This window comes from Anomaloglossus baeobatrachus, chromosome 6 (assembly GCF_048569485.1).
Source record: "Anomaloglossus baeobatrachus isolate aAnoBae1 chromosome 6, aAnoBae1.hap1, whole genome shotgun sequence".
NCBI classification, from domain to species: domain Eukaryota; kingdom Metazoa; phylum Chordata; class Amphibia; order Anura; family Aromobatidae; genus Anomaloglossus; species Anomaloglossus baeobatrachus.
In genome coordinates, this window is record NC_134358.1 from 304,833,611 (window position 1) to 304,853,911 (window position 20,301).

General features: G+C 46.1%; 1 protein-coding gene across 1 annotated transcript in view; it reads right to left on the reverse strand.

The window, feature by feature from the left end:
- LOC142243895 (NFX1-type zinc finger-containing protein 1-like) overlaps positions 1 to 17,245 on the reverse strand; it is a 267,452-nt gene extending 250,207 nt beyond the window's left edge. Inside the window, exons 1-2 of the mRNA XM_075316092.1 lie at positions 17,224 to 17,245; positions 15,515 to 17,086 (exon numbers count right to left, since the gene is read on the reverse strand). Of these exons, the coding sequence (XP_075172207.1) occupies positions 15,515 to 17,086; positions 17,224 to 17,245 (1,594 nt within the window). The remainder of the gene's footprint in view (positions 1 to 15,514; positions 17,087 to 17,223) is intronic.
- Positions 17,246 to 20,301: the final 3,056 nt, after the last annotated feature.

A 20,301-nucleotide genomic window follows, 5' to 3' on the forward strand; every position in this document is an offset into this window, starting at 1 on the left:
ACTGCCCAAGGAGCTCAGAGACAATTGTGGCAAGGCACAGTTCTGTCCAAGGTTACAAAGGAATTTCTGCAGTACTCAGGGTTCCTAAGAGCACAGTGGCCTCCATAATCCTTACAGGGAAGAGGTTTGGAACCACCAGAACTCTTCCTTGACCTGGCCATCCAGGGGATGAGAAAAAGTTCCACAAAGTCAACTATCACTGCAGCCCTCCAACAGTCAGGCCTTTATGGCAGAGTGGCCCAACGGAAGCCAATCCTCAGTGCAAGACATATGAAAGCCCACATAGAGTTTGCAAAAAAACACCTAAAGGACTCCCAGACTATGAGAAATAAGATTCTCTGGTCTGATGAGACAAAGATAGAACTTTTTGGTGATATTTCTTAGAGATATGTGTGGAGAAAACCAGGAACTGCTTATCACCTGTCCAATACAATCCCAACAGTGATACATGGTGGTGGCAGCATCATGCTATGGGGGTGTTTTTAGCTGCAGAGACAGGACGAATGGTTGCAATTGAAGGAAAGATGAATGCTGCCAAGTACAGTGATATCCTGGAAGAAAACCTCTTCCAGAGTGCTCTGGACCTCAGACTTGGCCGAAGATTCACCTTCCAACAAGACAATGACCCTAAGCACAGAGCTAAAATAACAAAGGAGTGGCTTCAGAACAACTCTGTGACCATACTTGACTAGCCCAGCCAGAGCCCTGACCTAAACCCAACTGTGCATCTCTGGAGAGACCCGAAAATGGCTGTCCACCAACGTTCACCATCCAACCAAACGGAACTGGAGAGGATCTGCAAGGAAGAATGGCAGAGGATCCCCAAATCCAGGTGTGAAAACGTTGTTGCATCATTCCCAAGAAGACTCATGGCTGTACTAGCTCAAAAGGGTGCTTCTACTCAATACTAAGCAAAGGGTCTGAATACTTATGACCATGTGATATTTCATTTTTTCATGTTTAATAAAGGTGCAAAAAAACCTCTACATTTCTGTTCTTTTTGTCAAGATGGGGTACAGAGTGTACGTTAATGGAAAAAAAATATGAAGTTTTTTTTAATTTACCAAATAGCTGCAATGAAACAAAGAGAAAAAATGTAAAGGGGTCTGAAAACTTTCCGTACCCATTCAAAGTGCATGCAGCAGAAATAGCAGCAGAGTGGTAAAATTAGCAGAACATGCGGATTACACTGAAAGAATACAGTAATATGAGATGGAAGAGACCATATAAGGCTAAACAAAAAAAAAACCTGAAAAGAGGCAATAGACGACAAGCAGATAAGCAAAGGAAAAATCACACATGGTGCTTACTAAGGCCTAAAACACACTTCCGCAAAAAAAACGTCCGTGTGACACGGTCCGTTTTTTGGGTCCGTGTTCCGTTTTTTTTGGGCGTTTCTCCGGTACATATGGCATCCGTGTGATGGCGTATGCGAGCCGTGTGTACGTGTAAAATGTCCGCGTTTGTGTGTAAAATGCCCGTGTATGTGTACGTGTGTTGCACAATGTCGTTGATACATGTCGGCTGACAGCAGACAGAGTTGCGCGATGAGAATGAACTAGGGTGAACTTCACCCGACTTCATTGTCATGCCGCGGCTCTGTCTGTGTGCCGCGTACTGATTAGCAGTCACCTGTGAAGGATTCACCAGTGACCGCTAATCCCCCAAGTGATTGAAGTGAGCAGCTCCCCGATCACCAGCGCGGCGAGGAACAGCTGTGCAGAGAATACGCGGCAACAATTACTTTGAATATGCTGGCCGCTCATTAATCAATCTCGTATTCCCTGCTTTCCCCACCCACAGACGCCTGTGATTGGTTGCAGTCAGACACGCCCCCCCACGCTGAGTGACAGCTGTCTCACTGCACCCAATCACAGCAGCCGGTGGGCGTGTCTATACTGTGCAGTAAAATAAATAATTTAAAAAAACGGCGTGCGGTCCCCCCCAATTTTAATACCAGCCAGATAAAGCCATACGGCTGAAGGCTGGTATTCTCAGGATGGGGAGCCCCACGTTATGGGGAGCCCCACAGCCTAACAATATCAGTCAGCAGCCGCCCAGAATTCCCGCATACATTATATGCGACAGTTCTGGGACTGTACCCGGCTCTTCCCGATTTTCCCTGGTGCGTTGGCAAATCGGGGTAATAAGGAGTTTTTGGCAGCCCATAGCTGCCAATAAGTCCTAGATTAATCATGTCAGGCGTCTCCCCGAGATACCTTCCATGATTAATCTGTAAATTACAGTAAATAAACACACACACCCGAACAATCCTTTATTAGAAAAAAAAAACACAAACAAATTGCTTTGTTCACCAATTTAATAAGCCCGAAAAAGCCCTCCATGTCCGGCGTACTCCAGGATGGTCCAGCGTCGCTTCCAGCTCTGCTGCATGAAGGTGACCGGAGCTGCAGAAGACACCACCGCTCCTGTCAGCTCCACGCAGCTAATGAAGGGAATAGCGGGATGAGCCGGGGGAAGAAAAAAAACGAGCGCTAATGTAAGTATGGCTAACAGCAGAAAAAAAGGTAAGTATACTGAATTTAATTTAAAAAAAACAAAAGAAAAGATCGCTAGTGTAAAAACGCACACGCACGAAACGTGCTGAACACGGACATACTCCGTGTGTGGTATGTGCAGGCACGGACCCATAGACTAAAGCGGGTCCGTGCCTGCGTGCTGTCGGCCAAAAACGGACATGTCGTCCGTGTAGAAAAGCGCACACACGTACTCACCACACGGTCACATGTTCCATGTGATTTTACGTGTGTGTGCCATCTACCATTGAATAACATGGGTCTCCGTGTGTACGTGTCTCCGGTACGTGCAAATACGTACCGCACACGTACAAAAAAAAACGGATGTGTGTTGCGGGTCCCACATATGAAGCAATCCTGCTATAGAAATACCATATGTAAATATGGGGAAAGGGGGAGCCCTACGCATATCTCCACACGACCGTGGTTTCCTCAAGGGTAGCAGTGATTTTTTTGATTATAACACTATACAGTATATGCTTGGGGATTGTGTGTGTCTCTTACAGGAACCCACTGTGTTTTGACTTTTGTCTGTGTTGTTTCTAAAGGCCCAGTCACACACAACGACTTACCAGCGATCCCGAAAACGATGCGACCTGATAGGGATCGCTGGTAAGTCGCTGGGAGGTCGCTGGTGAGATGTCACACAGTTAGACCTTACCAACGACTCAGTAATGATACAGGTCGCAGTAGCGACCTGTATAACGATCTCTGCTGTCATTGGGACCCTGTCACACAGTGTCAAACACAGCGATGTGTCCTGCCCAGCAGGACATCGCCTTTGAAGAAAATGGCCTGGACCATTCTGCAACGACTAGAGATCTCATAGCAGGGGCCTGATCACTGGTAGATGTCACACATAATGAGATCGTTAACGGGATCGCTACTGCGTCACAGAAACCGTGACTCAGCAGCGATCTCGCTAGCGATCTGGTTACGTGTGACGTTACCTTAAATGTGTTTATTTGCATTATCTGTGTTTGTTTTCTGGTGTTATTTATTAAATAAAATTAAATATATTTTTCAAACTTTATTATCATTTTTTGTTGATCCCAACAATTATTTGCACACCCCTCTTTTCTTTTTTTTCCAAACTAACATAACTATGGATGCATGGGACACTTTGCCAGGGAATCCCGGGAACATACTAGCCCATGTTATCCATGTCATTAACCGGTAAACACTGTGCTGCAATGGGTCTGGAACGCTGAGGGAGAGAGGATCCAACGACCTCACTTGGAAGAGGAAGACGCACATGTGGTACAAGGACACATATCCCAGGCTAGGTGGGTAACTGTCATGGGTGCGTAGGGGACACAGGGGGACCTATGCTGGCCCTAAGACTGGGACCTCTGTGCTCATCCTCACCCCGGAGGTACCCTTAATGGTAGGGAGGTCCATGTTCCCAACCTGGCCCTGTATCCTGTCTGCCCCCATACCCCCAACCCAGGATTGGACAGGACACAAAGTAATACACCTCCCACAAGACAAAGGGGTAAAACTGAAACTCACTCACACCGCAAATATCCACAAAGGGGAGAGAAAAAGACACTGGAGGGAATAAACCAAAGGAGAAGGGGAAAGTCACACCAGGGAACGTTCATACAGCGCAGAAAACAAATCGGTGGTCATCAAATGGAAGATCGCCACGGACGTCGGGATATCACAACTGCAAGCAGAAATTATCTTTGGCGGTCTCCTACTAGACTCCCCAGCCCTAAATAAGAGGAGACCAGGTGTGAAAGGTAAGCAGTAACCTGGCTTTCAGAAGAGCAACACACTGCGCCAAAAAGGATTACCCCTGCACGGCTGGGATTAGGTGAAACAACACAGCCGATGCCCTGCCGAGCTGAGCACTTAAGAGAGACCAGGTTGCCTGTTGGACTGCAATGTGAACATAGTCCGAATTCATAGAAGTAATCCACATGTGCGGATCCAGACAGCGCATGACAGTACCCCTCTCTCAATGAGTGGCCTTCGGACCCTCAGGAAACACTGATCCTGGCTTTTCCGGATGTCTGAGAAGGAAGGACATCAGAACCAGACACCCAAGTCCTCTTCTCAGGACCATAATCCTGCAAGTGCACCAGATACTGCAGGGACTGCTGCACCCAACGGCAATTCAAAATTTAAACTCCAGAACCCCATCGACTACCACAGGGAGGGGGGGCGCCGGCGGCAGGGTTCCCCGTCCTACGAACCTTTTCAACAGAGATTTGTTGAAAAATTGTGTATCTTGTATACAGCTGGCAGGGGCAGCCAATAGGCCAGTGGATTGACAATGGTAGAGATCTTAAATAGACCAATAAAACAAGGACCCAACTTAAGAGAAGACACCTTAAGTTTTATATTTTCAGGAAACAACCACACCCAATCACCCACACAGATGCGGCCCCGTCACGACCACAGTCAGCCACACACTTATATTTGGAGCGCAAGTGCTTTTGAACCTTAACCCATGTAGATGAAAATGCGTTGCTAGCCTGACCCCCTGTGTACTCTAGAAGAGTGACCCTTACCTAGGGTACAAAACTGCGGCTGTTTGCCATACACACAGAAAAAGGGAGACACGCCTGAGGACTCGTGACGGTGGTTGTTGATAGCAAATTGTGCCAGAGGGATGAACGTCGACCACTCCTCCGGATTATCGCAAGCAAAACAACTCAAGTACTGCCCAAGGTTCTGATTCATACATTCCATCTGACCCTTGGACTGTGGGTGGAAAGCAAAGGAGTGGGAAAACATAATCCCCAACCGAGAGCAAAAAGCTCTCCAAAAGTTTGCAATGAACTGCGTACCCCTATCAGACACAATGTCAGATGGAACCCCATGGAGTCGGACCACTTCCTGAACAAAAACGTGAGCCAGCGTCTTGGCATTAGGTAGGAAAGGTAGACACAAAGTGAGTTATCTTAGAAAACCTGTCCACCACCACCACCAAAATACAGTGTTACCAGCAGAGCGTGGAGGATCCATGATGAAGTCCATGGAACTGTCCGTCCAGGGTATGCTAAGTACCTCTAACGGTAACACACTCCCAGACGGACGGGAGTGTGACAGTTTGGACCATGAACAGACAAGCAGACACATGAGAGACGACATCTCTACGAACCCTGGGCCACCAAAAGCGACGCAGTATGAGATCTAATGTACCTTTAACAAATGCTTTGTTGGGGGAGAACACCTGGTGGTTCCAACTTCCTATGCCTCAGCGACCTCAGATTCCACCTCCGTACTGAGCGCTCACACCATGACCTCATTCTGTAAAATGGGCACCGGATTCTCTGCCGCCCCCTCCCCCCCCTTCCCGGAAAGCACTGTGAAAGCGCATCCGCCTTGGTGTTTTTAAATTCTGGGCATTGATTAACAAAAAAATTAAATCTATTAAATTAAAGGGACCACTGAGCCTTCATCAGGGAAAGGCTTTTAGCAGTCTCGAGATATAGGAGGGTCTTGAAGTCCGTGATTACCATCACTGGTGTGCGGCTCCCTCCAGGAAGAGTCCCCACTCCTCAAATGCCAACTTGATGGCAAGGAGCTGCCTGTTACCAATATCATAATTACGCTCAGCAGGCGTCGACTTCCTGGACAAGAACGAACATGGGCAAAGCATACCCAAGGATGGATCCTGTTTCAAAAGCCCCTTGTGTGATTCAAGGTTCTGAGAGTAGATTAAGATGTCATCAAGGCAAACCTCTCCAAAAGATGAGCGAAAACGTCAATGATGAAGTAATGGAAGGCTGCGGGTGCGTTAGTTAACCCAAAGGGCATAACCATGTTCTCATAGTGCCCCCCGGTGTATTAAAGGCAGTTTTCTACTCCTCCACCTGCCGAACCTCCTGATGAGGTTGTAGGCCCACCTGAGATCAAGCTTCGAGAACGACTTAGCTCCTGCAATCTGATTAAAGAGATCCGGAATGTGAGGCACGGGGTACGGATAGCAAATAGTGATCTGGTTGAGCTGGTGTAGGCTGTGGGGCTCCGTGACTCCATAGCCTTAAGGGAGCTTTACACGCTACGACATCGCTAACGATATATCGTCGGGGTCACGTCGTTAGTGACGCACATCCGGCGTTGTTAGCGACATCGCAGCGTGTGACACCAGGGAGCGACGATCAACGATCACAAAAACGTCAAAAATCGTTGATCGTTCACACGTCGCACTTTTTCATAATATCGTTGGTGGTGCATGCCGCTGGTTGTTCGCCGTTCCTGCGGCATCACACATCACTATGTGTGACACTGCAGGAACAACGAACATCTCCTTACCTGCGTCCACCGGCAATGAGGAAGGAAGGAGGTGGGCAGGATATTCCGCCCGCTCATCTCCGCCCCTCCGCTTCTATTGGACGGCTGCCGTGTGACGCCGCTGTGACGCTGCACGAACCGCCCCCTTAGAAAGGAGGTGGTTCGCCGGCCACAGCGACGTCGCAGGGAAGGTAAGTCCGTGTGACGGGTGTAAAGGGGACTTTACACGCTACGATATCATTAATGTTTTATCGTCGGGGTCATGTCGTTAGTGACGCACATCCGGCGTCATTAACGATATCGCAGCGTGTGACACTTATGTGTGACCTAAAACGATCGCAAAAGCGGCCAAAATCATTTGCCACGGAGAGGTTGTCCTAAAACAAAAAATCGTTTACCTCTCATTAGCGATGTTGTTCCTCGTTCCTGCGGCAGCACACATCGCTGTGTGTGACACCGCAGGAGCGAGGAACATCTCCTTACCTGCCTCCGCCGCCAATGCGGAAGGAAAGAGGTGGGCGGAATGTTACAACTCACTCCTCTCCGCCCCTCTGCTTCTATTGGACGCCTGCCGTGTGACATCGCTGTGACGTCGAACGACCCGTCCCCCTAGAAAGGAGGCGGATCGCCGGCCAGCGCGACGTCGCAGGGCAGGTAAGCCGTGTAACGGGGGAGCACGATTTTGTGCGCGACGGGCAGCGATATGCCAGTGTCGCACAAACGATGGGAGCGGGTACGCATGCTAGCGATATCAGTATCGATATCGCTACCGTGTAAAGCCCCCTAAAGCGATGCTGTTCCCCACGGGCAGCGATTTGTCCGTGATGCACAACCGACGGAGGCTGGTACGCTCGCTAGTGATCTCGCTAGTGAGATCGCAGCGTGTAAAGTGCCCTTGAGTGACATTGATCAAAGACCAGCTAGTACTGGAGCATTGTACTGTTACCACCAGCTGTATGTTAGTTCATGTAGCGGGAGGAGAATCTCTGAACATTCGGAGGGCCCAACTACATACTGGGGTCACAGTCATGGAATGGTGGATGTAGAAGTATTGCAGCACCTACTGGTAGACGTACTGCTGGAAAACAACTAGGAGCAGGGTTGATGTGCAACTGGCCGAATATTGTAACCCAAAATAAAAAGACAGATTTCCACTGTGTCAGCTGAAAGGGAACAGAGCAATCTAAACATGTACAGTTAGGTCCAGAAATATTTGGACAGTGACACAATTTTCGCGAGTTGGGCTCTGCATGCCACCACATTGGATTTGAAATGAAACCTCTACAACAGAATTCAAGTGCAGATTGTAACGTTTAATTTGAAGGTTTGAACAAAAATATCTGATAGAAATTGTAGGAATTGTACACATTTCTTTACAAACACTCCACATTTTAGGAGGTCAAAAGTAATTGGACAAATAAACCAAACCCAAACAAAATATTTTTATTTTCAATATTTTGTTGCGAATCCTTTGCAGGCAATCACTGCCTTAAGTCTGGAACCCATGGACATCACCAAACGCTGGGTTTCCTCCTTCTTAATGCTTTGCCAGGCCTTTACAGCCGCAGCCTTCAGGTCTTGCTTGTTTGTGGGTCTTTCCGTCTTAAGTCTGGATTTGAGCAAGTGAAATGCATGCTCAATTGGGTTTAGATCTGGTGATTGACTTGGCCATTGCAGAATGTTCCACTTTTTTGCACTCATGAACTCCTGGGTAGCTTTGGCTGTATGCTTGGGGTCATTGTCCATCTGTACTATGAAGCGCCGTCTGATCAACTTTGCGGCATTTGGCTGAATCTGGGCTGAAAGTATATCCCGGTACACTTCAGAATTCATCCGGCTACTCTTGTCTGCTGTTATGTCATCAATAAACACAAGTGACCCAGTGCCATTGAAAGCCATGCATGCCCATGCCATCACGTTGCCTCCACCATGTTTTACAGAGGATGTGGTGTGCCTTGGATCATGTGCCGTTCCCTTTCTTCTCCAAACTTTTTTCTTCCCATCATTCTGGTACAGGTTGATCTTTGTCTCATCTGTCCATAGAATACTTTTCCAGAGCTGAGCTGGCTTCATGAGGTGTTTTTCAGCAAATTTAACTCTGGCCTGTCTATTTTTGGAATTGATGAATGGTTTGCATCTAGATGTGAACCCTTTGTATTTACTTTCATGGAGTCTTCTCTTTACTGTTGACTTAGAGACAGATACACCTACTTCACTGAGAGTGTTCTGGACTTCAGTTGATGTTGTGAACGGGTTCTTCTTCACCAAAGAAATTATGCGGCGATCATCCACCACTGTTGTCATCCGTGGACGCCCAGGCCTTTTTGAGTTCCCAAGCTCACCAGTCAATTCCTTTTTTCTCAGAATGTACCCGACTGTTGATTTTGCTACTCCAAGCATGTCTGCTATCTCTCTGATGGATTTTTTCTTTTTTTTCAGCCTCAGGATGTTCTGCTTCACCTCAATTGAGAGTTCCTTAGACCGCATGTTGTCTGGTCACAGCAACAGCTTCCAAATGCAAAACCACACACCTGTAATCAACCCCAGACCTTTTAACTACTTCATTGATTACAGGTTAATGAGGGAGATGCCTTCAGAGTTAATTGCAGCCCTTAGAGTCCCTTGTCCAATTACTTTTGGTCCCTTGAAAAAGAGGAGGCTATGCATTACAGAGCTATGATTCCTAAACCCTTTCTCCGATTTGGATGTGAAAACTCTCATATTGCTGCTGGGAGTGTGCACTTTAAGCCCATATTATATATATAATTGTATTTCTGAACATGTTTTTGTAAACAGCTAAAATAACAAAACTTGTGTCACTGTCCAAATATTTCTGGCCCTGACTGTAAGTAATGCACAAAATACAATGCCTGTTACCGTGACGGAACGTGACCCATCACTAGGCGGGTTGAGGAATGCAGTGGCCAAAGAAGGGTCTAAGGAAGAAGGAACCCGTATTACATGGGAAAGACTATTGAAATGGCAAAATGAATTGACCACCCTTAGTTTAGACACATCAATTTTAACCATATCAGAGTGAAAAAGACCTTCTTTGGAAGCATTTGCTATTTTTTTTTCTGTATCATTCTACCTTCTTATGACTAGCAGTGTGAAGGGAAAAATTAAATGCCTCCCAAGAAGAATTACTGCTAACTCCACCTTGGTTGAAGTAAAATTTGCACATTAGATGCCCTAAATTTTTTTAAAGAAATATCCATGCAAAAGAGTAAATAAATAATATATAAAAAATAAACTGAACAGTATATTCAGTTCTTCAGCATTTTTTTCATAATGTAGCCAGTTTGACATGGAAAATGTGCTGAATGGTCCACTTCAAATATCTGTTTTCTTCCGATTCTGTATCTTTAAACTTAGTGGTAACCAATAGGTGAAAAGTAGAACCATCTCTTTGACTCCTAATTAGTAATGAGTGGACTTGCAGATAACCGGGACCAGTGTGTTCCTGTTATCTGGTTTTTAAAATCCGGTTCTGAGCTGTATTCTGGTCCCCATAAAAGTCTATGGAGACCAGAATCTGGCGATTAAAAATGTTGCTAGAAGAGATAAGGGGACGGGAGCAAGCGCGCTATACTTTCCAAGGCTCCGGCACGGCTGCACACTGCTTCTAGGCCACACATTCACTTCCGGGGCCGCACATTATCGTTCATGCATATGCACTGCTTTCCCCACTCACCAGCCTCTGTGATTGGTTGAAGTCAGATATGCCCCCACCCTGAGTGACAGCTTGTCTGACCCTTAAAACCACAGGCCTGGTCTGTGGTCTATCGTACAGTAAAAATAAATAAATAAAAAAATTAGCGTAGGGTCCACCCATATTATGATACTCAGTACGGATAAAGCCAACGACTACAAGCTGCAGCCACCAGCCATGTGCTTATATTGGCTGTGGATCAAAATAAGAGGAAACACACGCAACTTTTTTTTTTGCTTTTTTTTTAATAAATTAATTCAATAATTTAAAAAAACAACGTGTGGTAACCCCAATTTTGATACCCAGCCAAGATAAAGCCTTCCCCCCAGCCAAAAAATAGCAACCTGCAGCAGCCCAGAATTGTCGCATCCGTTAGAAGCACTTTACCCACCTTTTTCTGACTGCCCTGGTGCAGTGGCAATCGGGGTAATTAAGGTGTTACTAACAGCCCACAGCTGCCACTAAGCCCTAGATTAGTAATAGGGAGGGTCTATGAGACCCCCCATTACTAATCTGTAAGTCAAACTAAATAAACACAAAAAAACAGTCTCTAACACCCTTTTATGGTATTAACCTCAAAACACCCCTGCAGGTCCGACATAATCCACACTACGTCCCATGACAATTCCAGCTCTGCTACATCTGAACTGACAGCGTGCAGGGACGTAAGCGATAAGCAGTGACGTCACTCAGTTTAATTAGTTGCGGTCAGAGCTGGAGTCCTCCACCTGTGACCGCAGGTAACCTGACCTCAGGTGACCTCATTAAACTCAGTGAACTCACCTGCAACTCCTGGCAGAAAACCACATTTTTTTTGCCAAAAGATGCAGATTTGGTACTGAAATTTTTACACCATATTCCTGCACCCATTCTACACCTCCTGGTAAAAAATAGCATCACTACCGCATCATACCACATGCAGTTTTGATGCGTTTTTATGCCAGGAGGTGTAGATTAGGTGCATGAATATGGTGTAAGATTTTCAGCACCAAATATGCATTTCTTGGCAAAAACAATGCGATGCAGGTAAGTTCACTGAGTTTAATAAGGTCACCTGAGGTCCTCTGAGGTCAGATTACCTGCGGTCACAGGTGGAGGACTCTCTTAACCCAAAAATGCAAAGAACAATGTTTTTTTCTGCCAGGAAGTACAAATTTGGTGCTGAAATCTAACGCAGACATTTCAGCACCAAATTTGCATCTCCTGGCAGAAAACTGCACTGAAATGGCGTCAAAACATTTTTTGTTTGCATTTTTAGGCTAAGAAATGTAGATTTGGTGATGAATTTTTTACAACATATGCATGCACCCAATCTACACCTCCTGGCAAAAAAAAACGCATCAAAACCGCATGCGGTATGATGTAGTAGTCATGCGTTTTTTTCCATGAAGTGTAGACTGGGTGCAGAAATATGGTGTAACAATTTCAGCACCAAATCTACATCTCTTGGTAAAAAAAACAAACGTTTTTCTGCCAGGAGATGCAGGTCTCACCTGAGGTGAGGTCACTGACGTTACTTAGTCACCTGAGGTCAGGATACCTGCGATCACAGGTGGAGGACCGTAGGACCCCCCCAGCTGTGACCGCAAATCACCTGAGTGACGTCACTGCTGATCGCGCGGCTCAGTCTCTGTCTGAAGTCCGCAGTGGGCGGTCATGTACCATGATCGCGCTCTGTGACATCAGATATGTAGCAGAGCTGGAATGATCGTGGGACCTTGTATGGATTACGTTCAATCTGCACGGGTGTTTTGGGGGTTAATATAGGGGTGTTTTGGGGGTTAATAAAGTGGTGGAACGTTTTTTGGTGTTTGTGTTTATTTACTTTCATTTACAGATTAGTAATGGGGGTCTCGTAGACTCTCCCCATTACTAATCTAGACAAATCTGAACAGAAAAAAAGTCCAGCTCACCACTTTATGTGTCCAGGGGATATGTCACGTTCGTCCGCTCCAGAACTCCCAGGCATGGGAAGGAAGAACTCCAAATAGCATAAAATAGAAGCCAGCAGTAGTAATTCAAATAGCAATATATAGAATCCAGTGGACCATAGGCAGAAAAATATACAAAAAACTTCTTAAGATGTAACGACTATTTATTTATCGAAACGCGTTGAATGGAGATATTGTTTTGTTCTATGTGCGAGCCTGTACTGCGAAGATTTTAAAGTTGGTAAATAAAGACGTTTTTTATATAGTTTTCTGCCTATGGTCTGCTGGATTCTATATTTTGCTATTTGAATTACTAATCTAGAGCTTAGTGACAGCTGTGGGCTCTTATGAGCCCCGTATTACCCCAATTGCCACCATACCAGGGCAATCGGGAAAAGCCGGGTAAAGTTCCGGGACTGTCGCATCTAATGGATGCGACAATTCTGGGTGGCTGCAGGCCTCGATTTTTAGGCTGGAGTTGGTCCAATAAGCATGGGTCTCCCCAGCCTGAGAATACCAGCCCCCAACTGTAGGGCTTCATCTTGGCTGGCTATTAAAATTGGGGGGATCGCATGCTGTTTTTTTAAATTATTTATTTAAATAATTAAAAAAAAAAAAAAAAAGAAAAGTTGCATGCGGTTTCTCCTATTTAGCCATAATAGTAGATACGAGGCACTCCGAGATCAAAATGAAATATGATTATTTTTATTTCATATTCAGTGCAGTTAGACGTTGCGGCCCACACATGGCCTTCATCAGTAACTAGCACCTGAGGCAGGCAAGTTTGTAAAGTGTTAAGCTCAGTTCACTCTTGTCATGAAAAATTGTAGACACGCTAATGAATATTCGTTAGCTGCTTGAAGTCTGTCAAAAGCGGTGTCCGCTGCTGTATTAACACACTTAAGGCCGCTTTACACGCTGCGATATCGGTACCGATATCGCTAGCGTGGGTACCCGCCCCCATCTGTTGTGCGACACGGGCAAATCGCTGCCCGTGCCGCACAACATCGCCCAGACCCATCACACTACTTACCTGCCCGGCGACGTCGCTGTGACCGGCGAACCGCCTCCTTTCTAAGGGGGCGGTTTGTTCAGCATCACAGCTGCGTCACTGAACCGCCGCCCAATAGAAGCGGAGGGGCGGAGATGAGCGGGACGAACATCCCGCCCACCTCCTTCCTTCCGAATAGCGGCCGGGAGGCAGGTAAGGAGAGCATCCTCGTTCCTGCGGCGTCACACGGAGCGATGTGTGCTGCCGCAGGAACGAGGAACAACTTCGTTACTGCTGCAGTAACGATTTTTGAGAATGGACCCCCATGTCACCGATGAGCGATTTTGCACGTTTTTGCAATGATACAAAATCGCTCATAGGTGTCACACGCAACGGCATCGCTACAGCGGCCGGATGTGCGTCACCAATTCCGTGACCCCAACGAGTTCGCATTAGCGATGTCGTAGCGTGTAAAGCCCCCTTAAGTCTAGTGAAAATTTGTCAGCTGCTTGAAGTCTGTCATAAGCGGTATCCACCGCTGTGTCTCCTATTTAGCCACACAGCCAAGATAAGTGCACAGTTGGGGGCTGCAGCCTGTAGCTGTATGCTTTATCTGTGCTGGGTATCATAATATGGGGGGACCCTATGCCAAATATTTTATTTATTCATTTATTTATTCTTAGGGGTACTTTGCACACTACGACATCGCAGGTGCGATGTCGGTGGGGTCATATCGAAAGTGACGCACATCCGGCGTCGCTGTCGACATCGGAGTATGTGAATCCTTTTTACTACGATTAACAAGCGCAAAAGCGTCGAAATCGTATGATCTGTGTAGCGTCGGTCATTTCCATAATTTCGGAAGGACCGATGTTACGATGTTGTTCCTCGTTCCTGGGGCAGCACACATCGCTGTGTGTGAAGCCGCAGGAGCGAGGAACATTGCCTTACTTGCGTCCAGGCTGCAATGAGGAAGGAAGGAGGTGGCCGGGATGTTTACGTCCCGCTCATCTCCGCCCCCTGCTTCTATTGGCCGCCTGCCGTGTGACGTCGCTGTGACGCCGCACGACCCACCCCTTTAGGAAGGAGGCGGTTCGCCGGCCAGAGCGACGTCGCAGGGCAGGTAAGTGCATGTGAAGCTGTTCGCTACGGCAGCTATCACAAGATATCGCAGCTGCGACGGGGGCGGGGACTATCGCGCTCGGCATCGCTATCATCGGCTTGCGATGTCGTAGTGTGCAAAGTACCCCTTACTGTATGATATAGATTGGTTTCAGACAGATGGTGTCACACTGACTGGGGGCGCATCTTACTGCAACCAATCACAGATGCTAGGACGGTTGGTGGCGGGTAAAGCAGTGCATATGCAATGAAGGCAATGAGCAGCCCTGGAAGCAGTGTACAGCCGCGACAGAGCCTCGGTAAGTATGAAGTGCTTGTTTCATTCTTATTTTCTTTATTTTTCCTTTATTTTTTTTTATTCCCCGAGTTGCCAGATTCGAATCAACACCCGGAATCCCGAGCCCGTGTCCAGCACTCGGGTAAGTTTGAAACCGTGCAAATCTGGACCTTTACAGTCTGGGTCTGCCCATCACTACTCCTAATGCGATTCTGTCAGCAACATAAATTACCATAAAGTAATGATAGCTATAATTGTGCAGATACACTACAAATAGCATTTATCATAGGCTACAGATTTTCTTAAAACATTGGCAAGCTGAAAACTGCCATAAATAGAGAGCAATGGTTTGACTGATCTAGTGATGCCAAAACCTCAGATGGAGGTGCTATTTAACAATGGGTGCACATTTGTTAATTATATACTATAACTCAGTATTTAACGTTTACTTGTATATTTGTTTTTTTAATGTTTAAGAAAATCTTTACATAGTTGCATAGGTTGAAAAAACACCTCAGTCCACTAGTTTCAACCTTCCTCCACCAAATATGAATTAGTAATTATCCCTATATCTGCTAGTATATAGCATTTCTGGATGTGGTTGGTTCTCTTTAAACAAATACATTTAAATTAGAATTATATCTACCAGTTTTAATTATAAACCATAATATTTATATACAGTATATATTGTCTTACCTGTTCCTGGAGGTCCTTGAATGATAGAAAGCTCGCTTGTTAGAGCCATTTGAAATGCCCTAAACTGAGACTGGTCAAGCTGCAGTTCTTCTTTTGTCGGCCAAGTACTGGAATCAAGGACATTAAATTGCTTTTTGTCTGACAAAGAAGTATTTAATAAGTTTTCTGCTGATTTATATTTTTTCTTTGTAGATTTGTTAGATTTGATTAGCTCTTCCAAGGTGTACCCAGCAGGATTCTGAGAGATATATAAAGGTGGGGATATTTCTGGGTTACAGAAAACAATGTAATTCTGGAATGGAATTTCACTCTCTACCATTTCCTTCAAACCTTCCAACACATGACGATAAGCTTCAAAGTAGGCTGTGGCTTCAATCATGAGAAAATTATCATCTACTGCATATTGAGCCAGCTGCTGACGACTTTCTTCTGTAAAGGTAAGGGATATTACTCCAGTTTGGAGATCGGAAACACTTCTGTCCGCCACGGTGGCAAACAGCATATTTTTGAAATTGTCATTAGAAAGGCAAACAAGAGATCCAAAAAGAAGACGCTTTGAGACTTCCCAACAAACATGTTTCAAGTTTTTTGTACTGAACTGGACCACGTGAACTATCCCAACACGAGTGCACAATGATGTTAAGATCTTAGAATCAAAATAAATTCGAATATCATCAAGTTTTGCTTTATTGAGGTCCTTTTTGTTCAGTGTAACAAGTCCAGAAATTCCATCTCTTAAAGGACGAATGAAATCTTCTCGCATTAGGAGGAAATGTGTCTCTAGGTAAGACCTAGCATCAGCATAGGATCCATCAATGATGTTTGGTCGCATTGAAGGCTTTTCAGACAAGCAGATGTCTTCATAGGTTGGATAAACTGATAGCTGTCTAAAGTCACTTTCTATGCTCTCCTTGTTTCCTACAATGTAAATGTAATTGTCTGATTTCAAAGTTCCTTCAGCTTTTTTTTCTTGCAGGTGTTGAAGGAACTTATCCAGATCCATCAAATTCTTCTTGATTTCTGTAGGCACGATATTCCCATTAACTGTCAAGTCGAGTAATGCATTTTGCACAAGAGTCTTAATTATGGTTACTTCCATGAAAGAACTGGATGGGAAGATACTTGCCAGTTCCATGGCCAAAGTAATAATATGTTCAAAAAATAAGTATATTCTGTGCTGCTGTGTTATAGTTTTATAACTCTCCAACATGTGAAAAGGAAGAACTTGCTTCAGGAAACCAGATCCTTGAACTTGACTAAGGATATATATTAAATGTTGTCGATTTGTTGTATTTGTGATAATTGTATTCAAGATATTCAGAAAATATTCAGCTATTTGAAAATCTATTGTATTTTCATTAAGAAATTCCCTAAGTCCACTTCCCGGAGCAGCCAGTTTCATTATGATTTTGGACGGTCCCAAAGTCATTAGTCTGGAAATTGCATTTAAATCTATTTTTTCATATTTGCCAGTTTTTTCTCTTACAACCATGTCATCTTTGCTCCTTCTATAATGCTTTGTTTCAGACTTGAAAAACTCTCGAGGATTTTGCACACTTTTTACTTCTGACCCTAAAAAGAAAGATAAACAATTAATATCTGATTTGTTACCTTATGGTAAAATATTTGCTTCTCTATAATGTCCTCCTCATCAAACAGCAGCAAGCAGTCAAAAAAATTCTGATATCAGCAGTCTCTCACTTAGTAACGGATGTCTGACCTTAACCTCATAACGACGGCCGTACGACTTAAAGCGGCGGCAAAACAGGGTACTTATTCTGTTCCGCCGCTTTAAAGCGGCGGCCCGAAAAAACCCTGTAGCGCCCCCCAGCGACCGAAAATCTCGGGGGTTTCAGCTACCGGGGGTAGCTGAGACCCCCCAGATTATGAATCGGGGTGTTTTTTTTTGGACCCCGATCATGTGATCGGCGGTATACACCGTATACCGACGAACACATGAAAAAAAAAGAAATGGCCGGTAAAACTGATTTCTTTTTCATCTGACATGATCAAACATGTCAGATGAGAAAGAAATCTAACCCCCTAGTGCCCCCAAAGCCCCCCGGTACCGGAGAGTCCCCCCACCCCCACCCCTACCCCCACCGGACATCCAAAATGGCGCCGAAGCGCACAGAAAACTGCCGCCGGCGCCGGCTCTGCAGTCATTTCCCTCCGATCTGAAATGATCAAACATTTCAGATCGGAGGGAAATGTCCTCCCCCTGACCCCTCCTCCGGTCCACCGGAGCCCTCTGGTCACCGGAGCCCCCTCCGGTTCTCCAGAGCCACCACCCCCCCTCCCCCCTCCGGAGCGTGGAAGATGGCGGCGCACAGCGCGCGGCCGCCTTCATTCTGCTCTTTCTGCCGCATGTGACACGTCACATGCGGCAGAAAGGTGTCCCCAGGTCCCACTAGGTCACCCCCCCCCCCAAGCCCCCGGTTATACGTTACCTGTCTGCCGCTCCGGGCCCGCGATCGCCGCCTCCTTCTTCAATGCTGGCGGCGCATGCGCAGACAGCGGCTGTCAGCTGGATCCCTGCAAGCAGGGATCCTGCTGACGTCGCTGATGCACATGCTCCACTGTGGACCGGGGGAGGGTGAGTGCAGTGATCTGCAGCCACACTCCTCACATGGAGAGGCTGCTGTTCCAGAAAATGGGGGGTACGTTCTGTGAGCGTGCCCCTCATATTCTGGAATGAGGTTACTGCAGGTCACTCTGCCCTAGGTTGGACCGGGGCAGTGTGAGTGCAGTATTCTCAGATTACTGCACCCACACTGCTCATGGAGAGCTTGCTCTTCCAGAAAATGGGGGATACGTTCCCTGAACGTGCCCCCCATATTCTAGAAGATCCAGAGCCGGCGTGGGACCTCCAAAATGGATTACAGCGACCGGAATTTCTTTATTTTCAATAAATTGGTAAAAGAGGAATGTTTCGGGGAGTGTTTTTTCAAATAAATTTTTTTTTTGTCTTTTTTTTTTCTATTACTGACTGGGTTAGTGATGTCGGGTATCTGTTCAGATGCCGTGACATCACTAACCCCAGGGCTTGATGCCAGGTGACATTACAGCTGGTATCAACCCCATATATTACCCCGTCTGCCACCGCACCAGGGCGCGGGATGAGCTGGGGCGAAGCGCCAGGATTGGCGCATCTAATGGATGCGCCACTTCTGGGGCGGCTGCGGCCTGCTATTTTTAGGCTGGGAAGAGTCCAATAACCATGGCTCTTCCCCCCCTGAGAATACCAGACCCCAGCTGTCCGCTTCACCTTGGCTGGTGATCTAATTTGGGGGGGACCCCACGTTTTTTTTTTTTTTAAAAAAACGCCTGGGGAGCCCTCCAAATTGATCACCAGCCAAGGTGAAGCTGTCAGCTGTGGTTTGCAGGCTACAGCTGTCTGCTTTACCCTAGCTGGCTATCAAAAATAGGGGGGACCCCACGTCGTTTATTTTAATTATTAATTTTTTGGGGGGCTAAATACAAGGCTAGGCACCCTTTAGTGCCACATGAAAGGCACTAAAGGGCGCCAGCTTAGAATATGCAGGGGAATGGGACGTTATATTTGTTTGACATCTATCCATTCATCCATTGTAGCATTTTACGCTGTGTGCCCACAATCAGGGTTTGCAGCGTTTTGGGCGCAGAGTGTTTTCCCTGCGTCCATAACGCTGCGTTGTGCAGTAGAAGCACAGTGGAAGGATTTTTAGAAATCCCATGCCCAATGTGCTTCTTTTCTCCGCAGCATAAACCGACCTGTGGCGCAGCTTCCCGAGCCTCAGCATGTCAATTTATGCTGCGGAGATGAGTGTTCTCTGCAGGTAGCATAGAGCTCCACAGCGGCCTGAACCCAAATCGTGGGCTTGGGCAGCTGCGTTCTCCCGTGGACAACACTCACATCTCTGCAGGAGGCTGACACTGTGTACTAGATGCAGTGTCGCTGGATCATGGCCACAGAGCCTAACAGTGAGACATTTGTTGCTACAGCAACATTTTTGTGAAGTACCTGTGGATTCAAAATGCTTACTATACTCCTGAATAAAATCCAGTTTCCAAAATGGGGTCACTTGTGGGGGTTTTCTGATGTATAGGTACCCAAGGGGCCCTGCTAATGTGACATGGTGCGCGCAATTTATTTCAACTTTTCCAGAATTCAAATGGTGCTCCCTCCATTCCAAGCCCTCCCATTTATCCAAACAGAGGTTTTTGGCCACATGTGGGGTATCCCTGTGCTCATAAGACATTGGATAACAACCTGTGGGGTCCACGGTTTGTTGTTGTCTCTTGAAAAAGTGAGAAATTTGATGCTAAAGCAACAGTTTTGTGAAAAAAATTAAAATTTTCAATATGGCAACCTAAGCTTATCAAATTCTGTGAAGTACTCGTGGATTCAAACTGCTCACTATACACCTTGATAAAAGCCTTGAGGTGTCTTGTTTCCAGAATGAAGTCACTTGTGGGGGACCGCCACTGTTTAGGCACCTCAGGGGCTCTCCAAATGCAACCTGGCGTCCGCTATTGATTCCAGCCAATTTTGCAGTCAAATGGCACTCCTTCCCTTCCGAGCCCTGCCATGCGCCCAAACAGTTGATTTCCACCACATATAAGGTATCGCCAAACTCAGGAGAAATTGCACAATAAATGTTATGCTGAATTTTTTCCTTTTACTCTTGTAAAAAAAAAGCTACCTGGTTGAAATAACAATTTTGTGGTAAAATTTTATTTTTTTTTTTCATGGCTCAACGTTATAAAATTCTGTGAAGCACCTGAGGGTTCAGGGTACTCACCAA